A 20,484-nucleotide genomic window follows, 5' to 3' on the forward strand; every position below is an offset into this window, starting at 1 on the left:
GCTATTGCTTAAATAACGCCATCTACTGCGAGGATCGTGCATCATATGTATCTAATACCGCAGTTCAAAATATATGAACTTCATATATTTCATTGTATCTGATTTATCATTTTCACGGGTTTATTACGAATCAACTTAACGGCCTGCTCCCAGTTGGCTTGTTAGCTCAATTGGTAGAGCGCTGCACTAGTATCGCAGAGGTCAGTGGTTTGAATCCCGTACAGGCCTGATTTTTTTCAGGTCTGATTTTCGCTATTGCTTAAATAGCGCCATCTGCTGCGAGGATCGTGCATCATATGTGATTTAGTTATGTCAACGAAGTTGAAATTGTAAATTGGCCACCGTAAAGAGTTAAAAAGCTGATGTTTCAAGCGTTAGCCCTTCGTCAGAGCGAATGGCGTTCGCTCTGACGAAGGGCTAACACTCGAAACGTCAGCTTTTTAACTCTTTACGGTGGCCAATTTACAATTTCAATTTAGTTGATATAGCCAAATTATATTTTAGGTACCCCAATCTAAAGCCCACTTCTAACGTCCTCTAATTAAACAGCTGGTGTTGATCCGAAATGACAGAGCAAGGATTAACTCAGCCGTTCTAAAATCTACACTAATACAATAAACCAAAACGAACAGATCATAATTATATTTTTTATTCGACTATTTTAAATATTTATCTTGTATTTTTAATATTCCGTAAGATTTGAAAATCTACGTGAGCGCAGCTCGGCTAGAGGGAATTACTTGAACAGATTTTGGTTTCTTTTAAATTCGCTTACGCCAAACTTTCCACTTACTAAACAAACTGTAATTTAAGGGGACTGCGATCACACACAGACAGTATTTCGGACAAAATCAAGATATTCATATCGAGCGAAAAGCGTTTTTCGACCCCTCTTTCGTGGTCGATGACCATATGTTACCAAAAGCCACTGCGAGCATCGCAGTGAGGATCCTTGTACTGAAGAGTGAGATAAGCTTAGGCCGTTGCCATGAACAGTCAAACTAAACTTTAGCCGCCCACTTAACCAAGTAAAGAAATCAGCCATCGAGCCAAACATGATTCCCTTTAAGAAATGGAATTATAGAAATTATAACGTTTCAAAAGATAAATAATGGGCAAAATAATGAACTACAAAAGAAAAGCATCTTACAAAAGCCAATTCTGTAACGAGAGCAATATAAGCCTTGAACATGTTCTCAAAATGTACACGACTAGACTTCTTTGACCTTTGAAACAAAAGGTTTACACGACGATGAACTAAAGAATAAATTTTTTGAGTAAGGACAAGTTCAATGAATAATTCTTTCACAAAAACACATTAAATAAAAGTTACGGAGTGTGAAAACTTATCGAAAAACACATATCTCTTGTGCTGGAAACACTTGATAAATTTCTTTAAAGCTGCATTTTTCAATTCAGTCTACAGTAATCCGATGAATGTTTGGAGGACCAGTCTCGAAAAAGTTTGTAATAATACTGTCTAATACCTAGGCACACGACCTTTTATTTCCACTTGGAAACAAAATGCATGTCAAACCGATAATTTTTGCGTGGACGCGAACGTTCAAATCGAGTCTATCAATTGCATTCCAAGAGGCACGATCTGCCGCATCATGTAAATGTAAGAAGGCACACTTAGAAACTGGTTCTTCAGTTTCAGTTAAGTTTTAATGGAAACTCTTTCAAGTTCTCACCCATGTCCTACCAAATGTAACCCCATCAAGAATCGTGATTGCAACCTTTTCTCACAAGTGTGGACAAATAGCATATCTCAAGAATTCTGATTGGCTCAGTACTACCCTGGTCGTCCGACTGCTGTGATAAGTGTCTACACCTTCGGCTAACTGGTTGAACTTGGCATTAGTAATAATGCTAAGGAGCCCAGAATGCACTATAAAACTGTCGAAATCTCTAGTCTCCTCTTAGGAAATGGACTTGTGTACACCACTTTCATAAATGGCTGCCGGATTAACATTCTTTTGTTTAAATTTAAATTAGCCCTACTTGCCTCGTTCTCCAGTATAAAATTCAAAAGAAGACATTATCTCAAGCGAGGCCAGAAGGGCTAATTTAAATTTAAAAAAAAGAATATTTATACGGCAGCCATTTATGAAAGTGGTCCATGCGACAACTTAATCTCACAATGATTAAATCACTGGTCAGTTCTAAATTGCTGTCTTTAAATTTAGTGTTTCATATCTCAGATCGTTTCTCGCCTTCTTAGATTCATAACTGATCGACTGACCCCTAGCCAAACGTTCAATTGAACTACTTTGTTCCCTTGTCTGGCAAATGATTAATTCCAGAAGGAAATTATATAACACATGTCACAAATAAAACCTTTTGAAACAATGAATGCACAATTACACTGAACAAGAACTGTACAGAAACTATAGAGATATAATAGAACTAAGTAGATCCAGATGATGATTTACTGGAAAGATTGTCCTCTGGGGTTTTCTCTCCGTCAATTTGGATCTCCCCAGGCTCCTCTTCTGATTCCTTATTCGACGTTACTGGGGAGATTGGGTAATCGCTTCCATTTCTGGCATAAAACAGTTGCTGTTCGCGTTCCTCGCGCGCGAATTCCTCTTCGAGAACCTGGTGAAATAAAACGTAAAAACATTGTGTAAATTAGGACGAAACAAAATCTATCTTAAAAAGAGCAAGGAAAAGCTCTCCCAGAAAAAAACACGAAGATGAACACAGAAAAATAGATAGATTTAGCAAGAGGACGGGAACGTCATTTCAGAACGAGAGAGCGCGCGGAATAGTCTGGACACGACACCATTCGACTTCCGGTGTTAGCGTTGCCGTTCTCAAACAAGTTCAGGACGTCATTTCGCTGGTTTTCCCGTCGCGATCAGAACGTCAGAGATTTGCGTAAATTGTGCTCATGTAAATCGATGCAAACGAGATAATACTGTTTGGAAGTACTTCAAAACTCATCTCCAGGATAATTAAGTCCTTTTCTTTGTTTTAATCGGTGTATTTGTGAAAATTTACCTCGACAATTTGCTGGATTCCCGAAAGGAAATTAGAACACAATCATAGACAAGCGATCCAAGATTTCTGGACTCAGTTGGCTTTTGAATGAGCAAGGATTTAGACAATAAAAGGGCTTTTCTTTAATACTTTTTCTTTAACCCTATATAAAAGCTCCAAGAATGGGATGCGGCTGAATTTTATCGCAAATCAATTCATCAATAACCATGCTGCATGTTGAAGTTTAGGGAAGTCAATGAAATGAAATATCATGAAACTTAAACACCGTACTATTTTTCTATTTGTTGTCGTTGTCGTTTTTACCGATCATGAATGAATACTTTATGGATTGAAGTCAGAGATAAACGACTTGAGAATTTGCTTGGGTTAGCACTTTTTAAGTCTTAAACTTTTTTAATCAGCGCCGATGAAAACAAGAAAGTCGTGCTCACGCAACTAAAGAAAATGACAATCAATTTTATTTCGACACGACTTTCCAAATCAAGTAATTTAATTCAGTCTTGAATGACTCCGTTAAAAAAAGAAGAAACAAAACAAAACAAACAAACAAAGAAACAGAAACGAAGTCTTATTCCTAAGCCTAACCGTTTCCTGGGTTACTTGTTTGAGTTCAATTCATTCTTTCAGCTTAGACAAGAGCTCATCGTAAACAACTTCGTCGTTTGGGTCTCTTGGTTTCTACATGATTTCGCCATGACCCCGTTCAAAATGCATTGCATCTCTAAGTAGTCAATGTTCAAAAGAGATGTACCATCATGAATGAGTAGCAAACAAGGGTGGAAACGATGGCGATTTCCAAATTATACTTTATAAATCTCAGTATGTAGAAAGATGAGCAGTGCCAAAATCTAGTGGCACGAAACGAAATGACAGCAACACAAATCGCAGAAAAAACTATCCAGTAGGCTCTAAAATTTGACAGATGAATCAACAGACACGAGTCTTACCTGGAATGGAGCAATTATAAAGTTTAATCGCCCATGTGGATACATATAGTAACATCTAACTAGCCGTAACTATAATTTATCCTTTGTTTGCGCTTGTTGCATAACTCTCAAAGAGCATAGTTTCGTTGTCCTTAAAGCTGTTTGTGAAACCGAAAATTTGTATTGGCGATCTTTAAAAAACCGAGTTTAGGCTCGAGTTTAGGCTATTCAACAACAAATATTGTGTTTACGTCTCGTTGCAACGACTATACCCTGCTGGCAGAGCCGTTTATTTGTTACGTGGACCGTAGGGGAAGTTAACAAATAAACGCCTCTGCCAGCAGGGTACAACGACTATCGACTGCTAAGTCACTTCTGAAACACAATGGGGCGACGTTCTCGACCCAGTTTCTTATCGGTATTTTTGCTGCGCGCCGTTGTCAACTGACATTCCCGTCCTCTTGCTAAATCCATCTAATGTCCTAAGAAGAGTTACGCACGTCTCTTTGAAACTTTAAGTCTAAAGTGAACAATTTTTTTAAACCAAATCGTCTGTCTATTGAAAATCAACTATAAACGCCTATAGAGTACCGCGTTTTCGATAACTGTCAAGCATATGCAGGAAGAATGACTTAGCCACGCCTTACCTTTTTTCGTGGACCAAGTTCAGCTTTCCAGGTCTCTAATTGAGTTTGATGCTTTTCGTCGCGTTCTTTTAACTTCATTGTTTCGCTCTCCATTAACATGTGACGCTTCTCGTTCTGCAGAACCAATCAATCATACGAAATCCTTTTAAATTTTAAATCTTTTTGTGTTTTTTCAGTTTCCATCCTGGCCCGGGAGACTAAAGCGCATTAAGATTAAATGTTGAGCAACCAAAACCAAGGTAATCACAAAGCAGGTCAAAATGAAAATATATCCAGGGATAACAAATCATGGAGACCCAAAGAAAAATAAGCAAACCCTGGAAGTGCAGACTTTCCATCTTACAAGCCAACTTTGTTCGACCAATCATCGAACGTATGCAATCCTAAAATACTTCAAACAATCAAATTAAAATTACTCATAATGATCATGATCTGCAGTGACTGTCATGTTATACCTGTGTGCAATGTGCAGTCAACAGTTCATCACAAATTATTCTGTTGAACCTTTTTCCCTACGAAGGAATAACAAGCACATTTCTCCTTTCCTTTCGAAGTGATACTGTTTCCCAGTTCGTATTCCTTTGCAAGATGACAGAGGGTCAAAAACTACTAACCTGTAACAGTAACAACTCCTTAAGAGCAGATTCAGAGGAGACACGCAGCTCCTCCACCTCCATTTCTTGTCGGAATATCAATTTATCATACTCTGATCGAGCCTTTTTCCGTTCCTGCAATTCAAACTAAAAACAAACGAAGGAAACAACAACTAAGTCCACCGCTTTTTCCCTTGTTTTCTGTTGATAAAATGACACCTTCATCTAACTAAGATCACTTTATATTTAGATATCAATAACTGAAATGATGTTAGTTTTAAACGACCACTCATCATATTACCTCTTTCATTAATTCTCGCTCAATATCCATTGAAAATCTCTTTTCTATCCTCAAAGACTTGCGGTACTGCTGGGTCTTAGACTTGATTTCTTCCCGTTGTATCTTGGGAAGCCGTTTCCGTTCGATCTCATGACGTCTCTTCATTTCCTCTTCTTTCAGTTTGGTTAGACGATTGTGTTGCTCCACTTCCTGAAATAAATTGCGAAAGATCATACACACAGTAACTGTTTTCAAACAAGGAGTAACAATTGATCGGTTAAGCTGATACTCTGGGCGCGAGTATCTAGAGAAGGACTGCAGTCGGCGAGAGTGACTGACATGTCGATACCTTGAGCGGAAGTCATCGTCAGAGTGAAGTGAAGACTGAGTTGTTTGACAGACGGGTGTTGAGTCTAATTCATGGAAATTGACTTGTTAGTTTTGCTGTAGAAAATCTCCTTCGTTTTTAAATTTCCTTTCCCCCCTCTGATATTCTATTTTCTATTCACGTGCGGCGCACATGATTTTATAAGTTAGCCAATCACGTCAAAGAACTCTAACTTTTGTTGTTTACTTTACGGAGTTATTTTCAGTATTTTTTAGCTTTCGTTACCCCTTTGCTTGGAAATTTGAGAAGTTTCGGAATAATGACTACGCCAAATGTTGTGGATAATGAAACAACTTCAATATGTATTTTTCTACAGAATTTGGATGCTAGCCTCTTTTACGTAAATAGATTTTTTACATTGGCTGTGATGTTACTGGCTGTAAGACTCAGGTAGCGTGACTCAGTTTTAAGCTAGTTTCGATCAGTCGGTAAGTTAGCTCGTTCTGATCGGTTCGTTCGTGGTCCTGCATAGCTGGAGTAGATAAAGCTGGCTGGGCCCCCTAACAATTTAATTCTTTTAGAACCTTACAGTGAACGCTACAAACAAAAAAATCTCCTTCGAGCATTGTTCTACACCATTCACGAGACCAAAACTGAAATTACATCACTATGTAAATTCTCTGACCTTCTGATGCCTGTTCAGCATCTGTGATCGCTGCAAGAAGAAAGTTTCCTTCAGTTGTGTTCTGGCCAACTGATGTCTGTCCTGCAGTTGTCGCTGCTCAATTTCCCACAAATCTGACTCGTGCCCTGCAAACAAAACGACACGATCCCCAATGCTTAGTTGAGAGTGATTTAATTCAGAAATTGATCGTGTCCTCAATGAACAAGGACGCGCAAGCTGCAGTACCCCCGAAAAAATTTATGAACGAATTATGGAGCAATCGGTACGAGTCAAAACCAGAAACATATAGAAGCACATAGGGAGATCACGAACGCATTTGAAACTGACAAACGAGTAATGCTCCCTAGTACGTTTTAAGTGTACTTGACAAAAATTTTCTTTTTGCATAGTTTCCTTCCTTGACACATGTAATAAATGAATAATGAATTGAAAATGAAAACAAAAAAAAATGCGATGACTTTTTGCGGCCAAAATACGGCCAAGTTACCGAAAAAAAATGTCCCGGGAAACTGAGAATTATGTCTATGACATCGATATGTTTGAAAACATTACTGTCTTAGGACGCCGTCTTGTCATTTTCTTGCACACAGCTTCAAATGCGCAAGCGATTTGTCAGCTAGTACCGCTTATTTTGGTTTATCTAGGTTTATTTACCAAACACAGTCTCGTCACAGACGTAAACCATGTGACATTTTGGCCGCGCGATATCTGGGATGATTTCCACAGGAAAGTAGCGCGTGTTTTGAACGAATAAAAGGCGTTTCAAAATATTTTAACGATCTATAAACTTAATGACCTTTTCTCTAACATTATAAGCGACGAAAATCAACAGAAAAAATTTAATTCATATACAATTCACAGAGACAATTTTCAAACAAGAAACGTACCTCTCTTTAGAGCGTGCTTCGCCTTTAGGAACTGCATTTCCAGGCTGTACATCTTCTCACGATGTAATTCAATCAGCTCTTTCGTGAATCTTTCAAAATCCGCCTGTTGCATGGCTAGAAATTCGTGTTCCTAAAGACAGGAAACACACCATCACTACGGCTACACGTTAGCTCCCTAAACCTGGAAGAATGTTGCTTTTTGCAGGGACTTGCTTCGCGACACTTTAACCCGAATGGAAACAAGGGTTTATCTCAATATTGAATAGGTTGAGAATTCTTCTTCAGTTTTCATACTGCTTAATGTCAAATTGTTCTTCTAACAGAGCCCACAGTTTCTTTCTTACAGCTGCCAGTTTCAATAGATGTCTGTCATCTTCAAAAAAAAAACATCTTAAGGTGTGAACTTGAAAATCTTAATGAAGGCCAAAAAACAATTTATCCTTAGATTTTAAAAAGATGGTTCAGAGCTATCGAAACTGGCAACTGTGGGCTATCTTTATAAAGAAGAATTTTGTATTAGTACTGTACTTAAGTCTAATGAATTTCTTAAAGTAATTGTCGTACTTACAGCTTGTCGCTGTGAGACTTCTACTTCATCTCTCTTCTTTCTCCAACTCTCCTTCCTTAGATTCCTTGGCAGCTGATCCACCTTAAACAGAATCATAGGAAATAAAAGGAATATCCATCGATATAACGAAGGCATTTCTAAAACTTAAGCTGCTATAAAGCGCGTCTCATTTGACCAAGGAGAGTCTTTCCTTCAGAAACAATGGGTTTGCTATCAAGGTAATTTTTTCCTCACTATAAGTAGTACATAAAACCCAATTAAAATACTCATAAATGAGTAAACCATAACATAACAGCTATTACAGTATGTTCCTTTCACTTCCACGAAAATCAGACGATTCAGTAAAAGACTTGTTCAGTTTTCAAACCTCTTTCTTGGCAGATTTGAGTTCCTCTTTGAGGTTCTCTTTGAATTTCTTGAGGTCTTTTTCCTGAGAGCAAGAAAGCAGTGACTGTGAGACACAAGTGTAATCTCTCGTCGCCTTACCAATTGTCACGTCACACGTCACACGTTACACGTCACACATACAATTGGGTTTTATGGTTGAGAGACGCTTCAAGAGAGGATCAGGCTAAAGTCGTGTTCTCTTAGGATCAACTGTTAGGTTGTCCGAGGTTTTATTTGTTCTCTTGGATAAGAAAACAGTTTCTGGTTGATTTTTATCGATCAACTTTTCCAACTGGTATCGAACCATGTTGAAACGGTTAATAAAGTATTGAGAGATCGCTGTCGTTCTTGCCGGCTTAACGAAGTCTAGCGCTAGCTTCAGTTCCCGGTCGTTACACTCGCAATAAATAGAGAAGAAATACAATGTCATTACACCGGATATGGAACAAAAAAATGCGAATTCGTAAAAGTGCAATAAGGAGAAAGCAGAAAAAATAGGGCTACAAGACTAAAATCAGTGTTCCCTTTTCTCCCCTCCCCTTAAAGGCGCGGAAAAGTCTTACAATGACTACTCCCAGGGGCTTCCGAGTCCCAACTGAACAGTTTAAAAGAGCGTACAATCGGAAAACTTCAACTCCTCGACCTAAAAACGGTTGTGATTGAAACACAAGAGCTAAGAGAATGAATCTCAAAATTTACCTGGTCTTGTTTCATCTTGCGCGAGGAAGTACGAAGGTCCGCATTCTGTGCGATCTCTAGTTTTTCTATGTCTTTCTTTTGATTCCTACTTGAAGTGTCCAAATCTACCTCAAACTTCTTTTCCAATTCCTACAAAGACGATAAATTTAGTTAACATGTGGAATACTCCCTACAAAAAGTAGTCTCTTGCTTTCAAAAAGGAAAACATCTCCTGCGTAAAAGAGGTATCATTTAAAATTAATCAACGTAGCAATTTTAGTATCTAAAGGATTATTTATATGGCACCTGCAGCTCCTGTTCAAATCGTTGTTCCTGAGCATCCCACTGGCGGCGAATTTTGGCCATAAGTAGTATTCCTTGTTTCTGTTCTTCGCGTTGGAGGATCTTCATCTCACGAAGATTCACTTTTCTAGGAAATAGACGTGAAAGAGACGTAAGTGGCCCTCGCCTTCGAGATAACTCTCCCTCAAGTAGGTACGCCCAAGAAGAGCTCGACCAAAACTCAACTCCTTCTACATTAATTCGCTCACAAGTAAACAGATTACTACTAGCTGAGCGAAAAATATGGTAAGCTTCCTTAGGTATATCCATCACGACTACCCCTTAAAAAATTTGCAGCAAATCTTTAATTCTCAGTCACACTCGTTTTCAGTACCTTTGTTGCTGTTCTTTCATCAGTGCATTCCTGTAGTCATCCTGACTCACATCTACAACTCGTGATGTGGTCTCCGTCACTATCTTGCCATCTTTCTCATACTTACGGATCCTTTTCAATGTTTTGAAACTTTTCTCCTCCTGGCCCTAGATGATGATAAGTAAAAATTCAACGGGAGGCTAACAACCCCTGCTATAAACTAAAAATACTGTAATTTATATTTCAAGTAGAGGGCACAATCCGGGACAACAGCCTGAGTAAGATATCTCGATCCTTGGGTCTAATCAGTCCCAGTAAGAAAACATATCATACAGCTAGATAATTTTGTTTTATCAACTGAGTTGATAATGTAAATTGGTCACCGGCTCGGTAAATATCCACCACTAACCACCTCCACTTCGGTGAATAGTTGTTTTAGTATATACTAAAACAGTGACATAATATACACCACCAAAAACTGATTTGAGTGATTTCTTCGCTTGTCACGGATGCAAACCGGGACGCCATTTTTCCCGAGTTGCTTGGGGGTGAATAGCAAAGGATATTCGGAGTTTGACTAGCCAATCAGAGCGCGCCTTCGACGCTATCCACTGTTTTAGTATATACTAATACACATTTTCAACTCAGTTTATAAAGCCAAATTATCTTGTTATACTCCCCCATCGATGCAGCACCACTTTTTCTTTGGAAATTTACCCTCTTTAAACACACAAGTAGTCTCTTCTGCAGACGTTCTTTGGGATGTCATGTAACGCTCCAGAGAGCATTGTTTAACAAAGATTGTGTTTCAAAGAATGGCTGCAAATGTTTTACAACAAGCTTCAAAAAGGGCGATCCAAAAAAACCCTGTAGACTAGAAAGATTTAACATTCAACTAACTTACATCCGTAGTTTCTGATTTCTCTTCAGTGCGATTAGACGCTTCGTTGTCCTTCTTCACGGGTTGAACTAACACGTCGCCATTTGATAAAGGAATCTTTTCATTTGCATCTAAAATCAGTTCACCTTTTAGTTCAGTTTTGTTTTCAGTCTGTTCACCTTCCTTGTCCTCGTCGTTCATTTCCTCTGTTTCTTTCTCCTCCACTTCTGTGGCTGTTTCCTCAGCGTCATTTGATTTCTCTTCATCTTTCTTTTCTTCATCTTTCTTTTCTTCATCTAACTGACCTGTCGTTTCTTCTTCCCTCTGCTTTTCACTCTCTTCCGGTTTTTCTTTATCTTGCGGAACTAATGGTTCTACTACTTCGCCTACTGAAGCTCCTTCGTCTTCCTCTAACTTGTCTAAGATGTTGTCTAAGCGCGTAGAATACTTATCAGGTAGTTGCTGTCCTTCTTTTTTTGTTACTTTTGCTGGTTCATTACTTTCTTTAACAACTACCACGGCTTCACCCTCCTCCGATGTGGGTTCCTCCTTCGCCTCCTCAGTAGTAACTGCTTTCCCATCTTCCACTTCTTTCGCTTCAGTATCGTTTGCTCTCTCTTCAGCATCTTCTGTTACAACTTCAGGTAATTCTTTATCTTTCTCTGCACTTTCCTCGAGTTTCTCTTCAATTTCTTCTTTCTTTTCTTCTGTTTCCTCTCTACTTTCTGAAACTTCCTCCTTTGTTTCTTCATCATCTTGGATTTGTTCTACCGCTTCCTCTGTCTCGGCTTGACCTTCTTCTCTCTTTACTTCAGCATCTTGTGCTTCCGTTTCAGCTTCATCCTTCGTCTCTCCAGCTTCCTCTATCTTCACCTCAACTTCCTCCTCCTTCTTCTCAAGTTCTTCTTTCCCTTCTTCCTCTTTCGCTTCCTTGTCATCTGAAACTTCTGTTTTTTCTTCCACTGCATCCTCTTGGTTCTCCAAGGGTCCCTCTTCTTTACTACTTTCTTCTTCTGGCTTTTGTTCTTCCTTCGTTTCCCCTACATCTGCTATTTCCCCCTCTTTCTCTAGTAACTTTTCATCTCCTTCTTCTTTCTTTTCCTCTCCATTTTCCTTGAGTTCTTCATCACCTTTCTCTGTCCCATCCCCTTTCTCAGTATCTTTTTCCTTCTCTGTAGATTCTTCCAGCTCACTCACTGTCTCGTCTTTCTCCTTATCCAAGTCCTTTGAACCTGTTTCGCTAAACAGTTCTTCATTTTCGTCCAAAGACTCGGTAGATTCTGTTGACTTCAAGGCTTCTTTATCTCTCTTCTAAGTTGGGAAAAATCATGACCAAAAAGTGAATTAAAAAAAGTTGATCGGTCAGAAATTTCTCTCGGGTACTAAGACACAAAACAAGACGAGCGAAAATATTGATTTATGTCTTTCATAAGAATTTACAAAATACTTCAAATAAATCTTTCAACTTTCACCAAAGTCGAGAAAAAAAAAACACACACACACGAAAATAAGTTTTGGTTCCACTAACGGCATTCTGTATCACTCTTTGTCAACTTCACATAGAGTACAAGGCGTCTGCCCAACGTCACTCTATGGGCCAGTCCATTGGCTATTGGCTATGGGCCAGTCCATTGGCTATTGGCTATGGGCCAGTCCATTGGCTATTGGCTATGGGCCAGTCCATTGGCTATTGGCTATGGGCCAGTCAATTGGCTATTTTTAGGTTCCACGACCCATGTTCACTTGGGTCATAATAAATCAAGGGAATTATTAAGTCCATGTCTAGGACTTATGCTTTCGTTTCACAATGATGTTGGATGATGATCCATATCATCAGATAGAACTGCACCCTTAATGAGTCAGCATACTGTGAGCATACATATGCCTCTCCTAATGAATATTTGCATTTACAAAAGTAAATCAAATGAATAAAACAGCACCTCTTTATCTTCAGGCAGGTCTTCAAATTCCTCAATCACAACAGCCTTGGCTTCGTTGTAGAGTTCTTTCAGTGGTTTATTGTCAACACAGTTAACAATAAAAGGATGCTGCAGGAAAGTCGAATGATTCTCTGGATTACTAACACTTTACACCCTAACATCCTTAAGCATATTCTCCATACAAGGATAATTCGTTTAACAATTGAGGATCATTTCCTTTATTCTTGTAACCTTAAAGTGTGGTTCAAAGGTGATTTTGTAAGAAGAAATAAGATGCTAGTCACTTGAAATGAAGAGTTCAATTTCACAATTTTTATCACATCTGCATTCTATCATTTTCCATAAAAAATGTTTTTCCTTCAAACACATATTACATGTACAATGAATATATGAAGTTCATATATTTTGAACTGCGGTATTAAATATATATGATGCACGATCCTTCGCAGTAGATAGCGCTATTTGTGCAATAGCGAAAATCAGACCTGAAAAAAATCAGGCCTGTACGGGATTCGAACCACTGACCTGCACTAGTATCGCAGAGGTAAGTGGTTCAAATCCCGTACAGGCCTGATTTTTTTCAGGTCTGATTTTCGCTATTGCACAAATAACGCTATCTACTGCGAAGGATCGTGCATCATACGTACATATTACATGTATAACTATATAGATTATGTTAACTTGGCTTCTCACCTCCAGTAAATCTGCTGCTGATGATCGCATTTCAGGGGATTTCACCACACAGAGAGACAGAAAGTCATGAAAATCCTTGGACCTAACCAAAGAAAAAAATTAAAGCAGTTTGTGGAATGTAGAGAAAGTGAAGAATCTTTCACAATAACTTTGTAACAACATAACACTACTTTTGCAAACGCAAGACCTGAAAGTAAAGTCTAACTTCTGTAGAAGAAAAGCAAACCATACATGTATATAATCATATAAAGTAAAAGTTTACCACAAAAAATATATATTAAGTACCAAGAAAGATTGTTTAGAGTGTCAATGACAACACTTGCCTCCCACTAAAAGCCACTGTTCCCCTGACTGACAATGTGCCTAATGGCCCATCACCCTTTCCCACCCCACCCAATGACCTTACTTACCATCTGTTTTTAAACTGCAGTGTAGGGGGGTCAGCTTTAGGTATTTTGAATAACACCCTCATAGGATGCATGTCATGGTAAGGAGGTTGCATCTCAGCCAGTTCAATGAGTGTAACACCAGCAGACCAAATATCAGCCTTAAACAAAAGTCAAGAAATTTAAATTCAGCAAGGTAATGGTCTTTCAACTTCCCTGAATGTTCTAACCCAAACCCTGTAGGGGAGGTGGGGGAAGGGGACATGGGGAGGGAAAAGGGGCTTTCTAAGAGCACTTTTGTTATTAAAAGTTATCATGGCATATGAAGGAGAAGTCATATATGGAAGAACATGAGGTAAACTCAATGACATAATTAAACCTTCCAAAGTGACACTATGGCTTTCAGAAAAATCTAAAATAGTCTTTTACCACAGAGCAGTACATTTGTTTTTAACATTTCAGAACTAAAAAACTACACATTTTAAAAATCTATTTCATTTGTGCACCTAATTGTGTTTAGTAGCTGGATGTTTGAAGTATTTTGAACAGTTCAGGGTAGTGCATACCACAGTTCACGCAAAAGATGAGATCAACATTACCTTGTAGTCATAGGGGTCATCCTTGCATGTCTCTGTAACAATAACTTCAGGAGCCATCCTAAAAAATTAGCATTTACCAATTATTGTAAATTATCTCAAGTCTCTTGGCATGCCTTACTCTAGAATATTGTTATTACTTGCTGCTGAACTGGGCCAGCCTGATGAAATACTGCTGATAAATAAATAAACATTTAAATGAGTTTTCTCCTTTGCTATCGCTGGACTCTGAGAGCCTTGCTCTCAAGAAATATAGGCATACATGGTTAACATCTGAGGGGCCCCTATTTTAGCCATAAAAGTTCAAATTTCCCATGATTTCTTCAAGGAGCTACATCACAACAAATTCCACACCTATTGCATAAAAAATACTTCAAAACAGAACTTCTTGCAATGAATGAAGTAACATGGGTTGCACGATCCACGACGTAGCACTTGGTTAAATATAACACAGTTTACTTGACTCGAAACTTGAGGAGTTTTTCCTGATCATCTATTAAGGTGGCTGAACACAGTTTTTGTACCTGTGCTTCTTTCACCATTTTCTCTAAAACCCTTGATCTCTCGGTCGCCAAAACTGGCAGCAAGCAAGTTAACAACTCAAACTTTGTTTTTTTGATAGTTAGGCTGATGTATGTGCCATTGCCATGGCAATGCGAATAAATATAAACAGGCCTTTAAATTGGTTTTGTTTATTTGTAGAAAATCTAGTCATTAGATTTTCTTTATAATTTGCATGCAACAAGCTTGTAATGATACTCACAAGTTAACACCATTTTGCTAACAATTTAACAAAGATATCTTTCATTATCCCTTGTTGAGGATTCACTTGATTATCTAGAATTTCCTTCGTTAAAAATCTTTTTTTTTTCAATACTACAGTTACCTATTTCCTAAAGTATTTTCGTGCCAAATTTCGTGAAATTCTAATGAGTGGTTCTGAAGAAATAGGCATATTTCCGAGAAAGCAATTTTCCATTCAAACACAATTTTTTTACTTACTACACATGTGCTGCATTTAACTGGGTTCTTTGGTAATGATGAAAAAGCTGAGAATTGCTAAATTCTTTGCACCGTTAACTTTTCTAACATGTCTTTATAATAAAAGATTAAAGCTATCAATACATTGCACCAACTATAGAGAAAAAAATAGCACAGATAGTGCAGGTATGCATTGAGTAAATAAAATGACTGCTCTATTGATAGCATGTTTGTTTTTGCAGTCCTTGTGCCAGCGCTGAATTGCATCAGCAAAAGTGTGTGCGAAAACTGTGTTTGGTCACCTTACTATTAATGTTTCATAGGTCTACACACAAGGGCTTTGCATTTGATTCATATTCTAACTCACCAGTAAGGTGTCCCTATGAATGTTGTTCTTCTCTGTATAGTTTTCTTGTTCTTGGCAGAAACACCAAAATCAGCTGAAAAATAAATTGCACCACACTTTAAGGAGGGCCTAACCGTCCATCCCTAGGACAGTGAATATCCTTCACACACCAAGCTTACATTACAAAACAATTTAGTTTTCATACAATGAAATTTTGTAACCTTAAAACAAGAAACCGGTAACCCTGAATAAGAAAAAGACAATTTTTCATAAGTTAAATTTGTGCCCACTTACTAAGATGAACAGAGTAAAGTCCAGGCAAGAGTCAGGTGACCCACACTGACAGATCTTACCCTTACTTCAGTAGCATTAAGTAACAAGAAGTGTTGAGCATTGCTACTAATTCATGAAAAGGATGCTGAGTTATTGCTGACCCCCCCCCCCCACCATCCCTGCATTTTTTCCAAGCTTTCTCCTAGAACCCACAGATACTCATGTGGGGGAGAGAGAGAGAGAGAGAGCACTGTGAGAGTAAAGCGTCTTGCCCAAAACAGAACACTATACCTGGACCTTTTTCCATCAAGAGTCCTGTGCGCTGAAACTTTAGAACAATGCATCTTACACTAACAATTACAATGATTTAATCAAATACCAAATAACACAAGTGAGAGCACCCTTCTGCAAAATTGGACTTATTCCTCAGAGGAATTTTTTTCCCTGGCCTCCTGCAATTTACAAACACATCCTACCAAGCTTGATGTTGCCTTCATTTGTAAGTAGCAAATTTCCAGCCTTTAAATCTCTGTGGATTACTTTGTGAGTATGAAGAAAGTGGAGGCACTACAATTAAGAAGAGAAAACATAAATAAGTGGATCAAATTTTCTCCAAGCAAATTGTAAAATATTAGCTGATGTGACTTTTCAGCACCACTAAAATGAATCTGAAATTGTTTTGAAATTGCCATAGTATATTAATTTTCCACAAACTAGTACTTTAAAATGAAACTGCAGAAAAAAAACTAACTTATTAACTCTCTTTCTAATGGCATATTTTACCATGAACAAAAAATTTTAACAAAGAAATGGAAAGCTTACTAAACCTGCACTATGGCACAAGGTTTACAGATCAAACACTGAGGTTTCTGACTACTTTCAAAAATTCAGTCAGAAGACCCAAAAAAGCACAGAAAAAATGCTGTGTAAAATGATGGCCCCTAGAAAATGAGTTATGAATATAGTTTTGGCTGCTTTGGAGTCTTATAATAACACTCATCTCTAAGATGATTTAATAGAAGCAGGTAACATCCCATAAGATCTGAAACCTTAAAAAAAAAAGGCACATTCATCCTGCAAAACATTTGCTTCTAAATGACCCACAACAATTACAAGACAGTAAATTTGTTCTTAACGAGGACAACTACCATTCAGGACACAAATTGAAGTGACACTATGGTGAACTTCTTGAAACATTGTGCAGAATATCCAATTAGTATAATAAGTGAGAATACTAAAAGCCAATATCCTGTGATTCCTAGAGACATAGAATAGGCCATTTCTAAATTACCTTTGGCCTCTTTTTCAAAATGAGGCCTGAGGCTCAACCATGCATACATAATGAAAAGAATGAGTCTAATTTTTATGTGAATGAAAACTTATAATCATGTGAAAGGCTGAGTACCAGAGGTTGTTTTGAAAAAGAGGCCAACAGTAATTTGGAAATGAGCTAGTGAGCTGTCATGTCACAAATTAAAGAACTCCCCAACAAATCTGCCACATTTAAATATTGGTCCACCATTTTTTACAAGATGCATACTCTCACCAGACACTTATAGCCATGCTAAAGCAACAAAATGTCCAATCCCAACGTTACTTGTTCTTATACTTCACATATCCACAAGCAAAGAGGACACTGAACAGTAAACAACAACAACTTATCATTACCTCAAACATTTGCTTGCAGACTACTCTAATCTGTTCCTCATTTAGACCTCGCTCAAGTTCTAAAACAGAAAATAAATTACTGTCCAGTTCTGTGAAACCTTTAATTCCTGAGTAAATTCAATACATACTGTTCATTAAAACCAGTCTCTTTGAGTTCATTTGCAGTTTACTGGTCTTGGTGAAGAGGGTGAATAATTTTTTCAGTAAATCTGTTTTTATTATAACTGATTCTGTTCATTTCCATACCAAATTCCGAATGAAAATAATTTAAGTTACTTTGCAGTTACTTTGTTGTGCTTTTCAAGTAAAATCGTGGAGCCCAGTGCTTTAAATCTGTAAAATCCAGGATGTCCATCATGTGCTTTGTATGAAAAAGCTAAAATTCCTGAGTCGCCCAAGAGCAAAAGTAAGGGCCAGGGGCCACCGTGCATTGCTAGACCACAGCCTTGATACTGCAAATAACATCATACTGTCTGTGATATAATTTACTGCAAAATTCATCCAATGATTCCCCTCCCCACCTGGCCCTTTTTCATTTTCCAAACTGACATGGCCTAGTTGCTGTCCAGCTACTGTACAAAACTTGAGGTGTAAATATCTCTCATAAAGGAAATTAGGACAAACTGATGTTTATACAACACAACCTTACCAAAATACTTACCTAATATCAAATCATCTAAAGCTCCCCCAGAACAAAATTCCAGCATCATCTACAAATTAAACAGTTATGATTTCTTTGTCTACATTGTTGTTACAATCACCTAAAATATCTCTACAAAGGAAATAGTTTACCAGGTATAGCTTTAATATCAATTTTTTTTAGCACTAATTGGAAATAAAGATCCCATAGTCTGTACAAGAGCACCTGCAAATAACACTAACAGTCAATTACAAGCCTGAATTTTAGACTGTGTGCTCATATTGGGCTTTTCATAATCAGTCAAATCCTGTTACCAATTAATCAAAAGTAATCGAAACTAAGATAAATTTACAAAACTACCCAGCTGTTAATTTATTTATATTTCCATGCTTTATGTCATGTATTTGTATCAATAATCATACATACGATTAATGAATCGGACCTACTCCACTGTTATCTGATTTGTTAATAACTTCATCACAGACCAAACTGCAGAACCCTAAGTCACTTTAGTACTTAGGGTTGTGCAACTTTAGTTCATAAAAATCTATAGAAATAACAGAATGATTTCATTTTTAAGGGTAACTGAAAATTGTCTCTTGTTTTTCTCTTTTACATCTTAGAAACATTTTGCAACACAAGCTTCTAACTACTTACCCACAACTTATTTTCATGGTAGTAAGCTTCATACATCCCCACAACATGCTTGTGTTTACACTCACTCAAGATGTCTATTTCAACCATAAAGTCATCCAGTTCACTTTCATCTTTAACATCAATGATCTTAGCAGCTGCCAGAACACCATCAGTTTTGCGTTCTGCCTGTAAACATTTTAAGTGAAACAAATGCAGTAGGACAAACTGTTGGAGCTGAGTTCAACTTAGAATTGTACATCACATAGAATAAGTTAAATATATCACATGACCCAAAATGCCCCACAAAGAAAAAAAAGCAAAAAGTTTGATATACTTGTTGACTGAGTGAGAGGATGAGTCAGAAAGGTCATGACAGAGAGCCTATATTTTCGTACTTTTACCTAACTCAAACAATAAGCATTTTTCACATGAACACCACTCAATCTTTTTTCTTTCCTTCTTCTTTCAGCTTGTCGAGTTTCAATATGTAATGATGAAAAATAAACAATTTGAGTAGAAGAGAAAAATCGAGTTTCCCATCTGGAAACTCGATTTTTCTCTTCCATTTTTCAAAAGAAGCACACACAGGGCCATATCAGTCATAAGATTATTAAGTCCCACACAATAAAATCTTCATTTAAGTTCATTTTAAGAAAATATAGAAATTTGCTGCCTTTACATTGTGCTTACTTTACTACTTTGTGCAAGAGTTTTTTTTTTAAAATAAGAAGTTTCAGCTGAGATGGTTCATCTGAATCCTTACACTTGCTAAATGATCCTTGCACACATGTGCATAACTTCAATCACTAACCACCACTACATAACAACCAGGAAGATCAAGACTAAATTAACCTTCTGACCCCAAGAAGTGATAAACAAGCAACTTTCCAAACAACACCATTCCGTTATACACAAATCAATTAATGAAAATAGACAAACTTGAGCTATCTTGATATAACACCAAGTTTTCCTAACTAAGTTATAATAAAATGTATAGCAACTAGAGGGGAGAATTACAAATCAGATCTTGGAAGAGGAAATAAAAGATGGTTACCAGGCAGACAATGTTTGTCAGAAATACAATAAAAGATACTTTGTTTCAATATTTTTAGCAATCCTATTGAGGAAGCACTTTACAGCTGCCCACCAATATCATTTATGTCATGAAGACGTTAATGTGCCGACTGTAAGGGTCATACTTCGATAACTTCCTATTTAGAGTAATTACAATTTCTTGTACTTGTTAGTTCTTTATGCAGAATGCCTCAGGGATACCAATTTACATTTCAACCTGAAATAATCTTTCCAAATGGAGAGCGAGGGGATAGTTTAGTAACCTCTACTAGAGGTAATTAAAAGCTTTTTAAAAACTATTTATCTCACGCTGGATCTCACAATGCAAATTTAAGTTGACAGAAACATCGTAACAACTGCTTGGTACTGTTTGTTCAAAAAACATTGCACAAAACATCGTCAGAATAAACAAAACGTTAGGCTTTACCGTCGCATATTTCTCTCGCCGGTGAAGCTATGAACACCGAATCTCAAAATATTTTTAAGAACAACCAGACCAATCGCATGAACAACTCCTAACCAATAAGGAAATTTACAGACATTTTTCTCACGAAATACTGCATTCATGCATTGTTACTGAAATTAACAACAGAAATATTCATACAACTCCACAAGACGATGTACACTGTTTATTAGGAGACAAACTCAAAGCTGAGTCGAGTAGACTCAAACTAGATTTCGCCGGAATTTACGGAGCAGCAACGGCCCAAATCATGGTTAATATGCATTTT

General features: G+C 37.5%; 1 protein-coding gene across 1 annotated transcript in view; it reads right to left on the reverse strand.

The window, feature by feature from the left end:
- Positions 1–631: 631 nt before the first annotated feature.
- Positions 632–20,484, reverse strand: part of LOC111331164 (serine/threonine-protein kinase 10) — a 20,250-nt gene continuing 397 nt past the window's right edge. Inside the window, exons 2-22 of the mRNA XM_022936222.2 lie at positions 18,701–18,865; positions 18,065–18,113; positions 17,404–17,462; positions 16,212–16,302; positions 15,484–15,556; positions 14,139–14,196; positions 13,564–13,700; positions 13,154–13,235; positions 12,461–12,568; positions 10,545–11,831; positions 9,662–9,807; positions 9,292–9,415; positions 9,007–9,135; positions 8,288–8,350; positions 7,921–8,001; positions 7,353–7,482; positions 6,466–6,590; positions 5,474–5,662; positions 5,194–5,319; positions 4,580–4,693; positions 632–2,601 (exon numbers count right to left, since the gene is read on the reverse strand). Of these exons, the coding sequence (XP_022791957.1) occupies positions 2,410–2,601; positions 4,580–4,693; positions 5,194–5,319; positions 5,474–5,662; positions 6,466–6,590; positions 7,353–7,482; positions 7,921–8,001; positions 8,288–8,350; positions 9,007–9,135; positions 9,292–9,415; positions 9,662–9,807; positions 10,545–11,831; positions 12,461–12,568; positions 13,154–13,235; positions 13,564–13,700; positions 14,139–14,196; positions 15,484–15,556; positions 16,212–16,302; positions 17,404–17,462; positions 18,065–18,113; positions 18,701–18,865 (3,528 nt within the window). The 3' untranslated portion in view covers positions 632–2,409. The remainder of the gene's footprint in view (positions 2,602–4,579; positions 4,694–5,193; positions 5,320–5,473; positions 5,663–6,465; positions 6,591–7,352; positions 7,483–7,920; positions 8,002–8,287; positions 8,351–9,006; positions 9,136–9,291; positions 9,416–9,661; positions 9,808–10,544; positions 11,832–12,460; positions 12,569–13,153; positions 13,236–13,563; positions 13,701–14,138; positions 14,197–15,483; positions 15,557–16,211; positions 16,303–17,403; positions 17,463–18,064; positions 18,114–18,700; positions 18,866–20,484) is intronic.

The sequence above is a fragment of the Stylophora pistillata genome, chromosome 1, assembly GCF_964205215.1.
Source record: "Stylophora pistillata chromosome 1, jaStyPist1.2, whole genome shotgun sequence".
Taxonomy (NCBI): Eukaryota; Metazoa; Cnidaria; class Anthozoa; order Scleractinia; family Pocilloporidae; genus Stylophora; species Stylophora pistillata.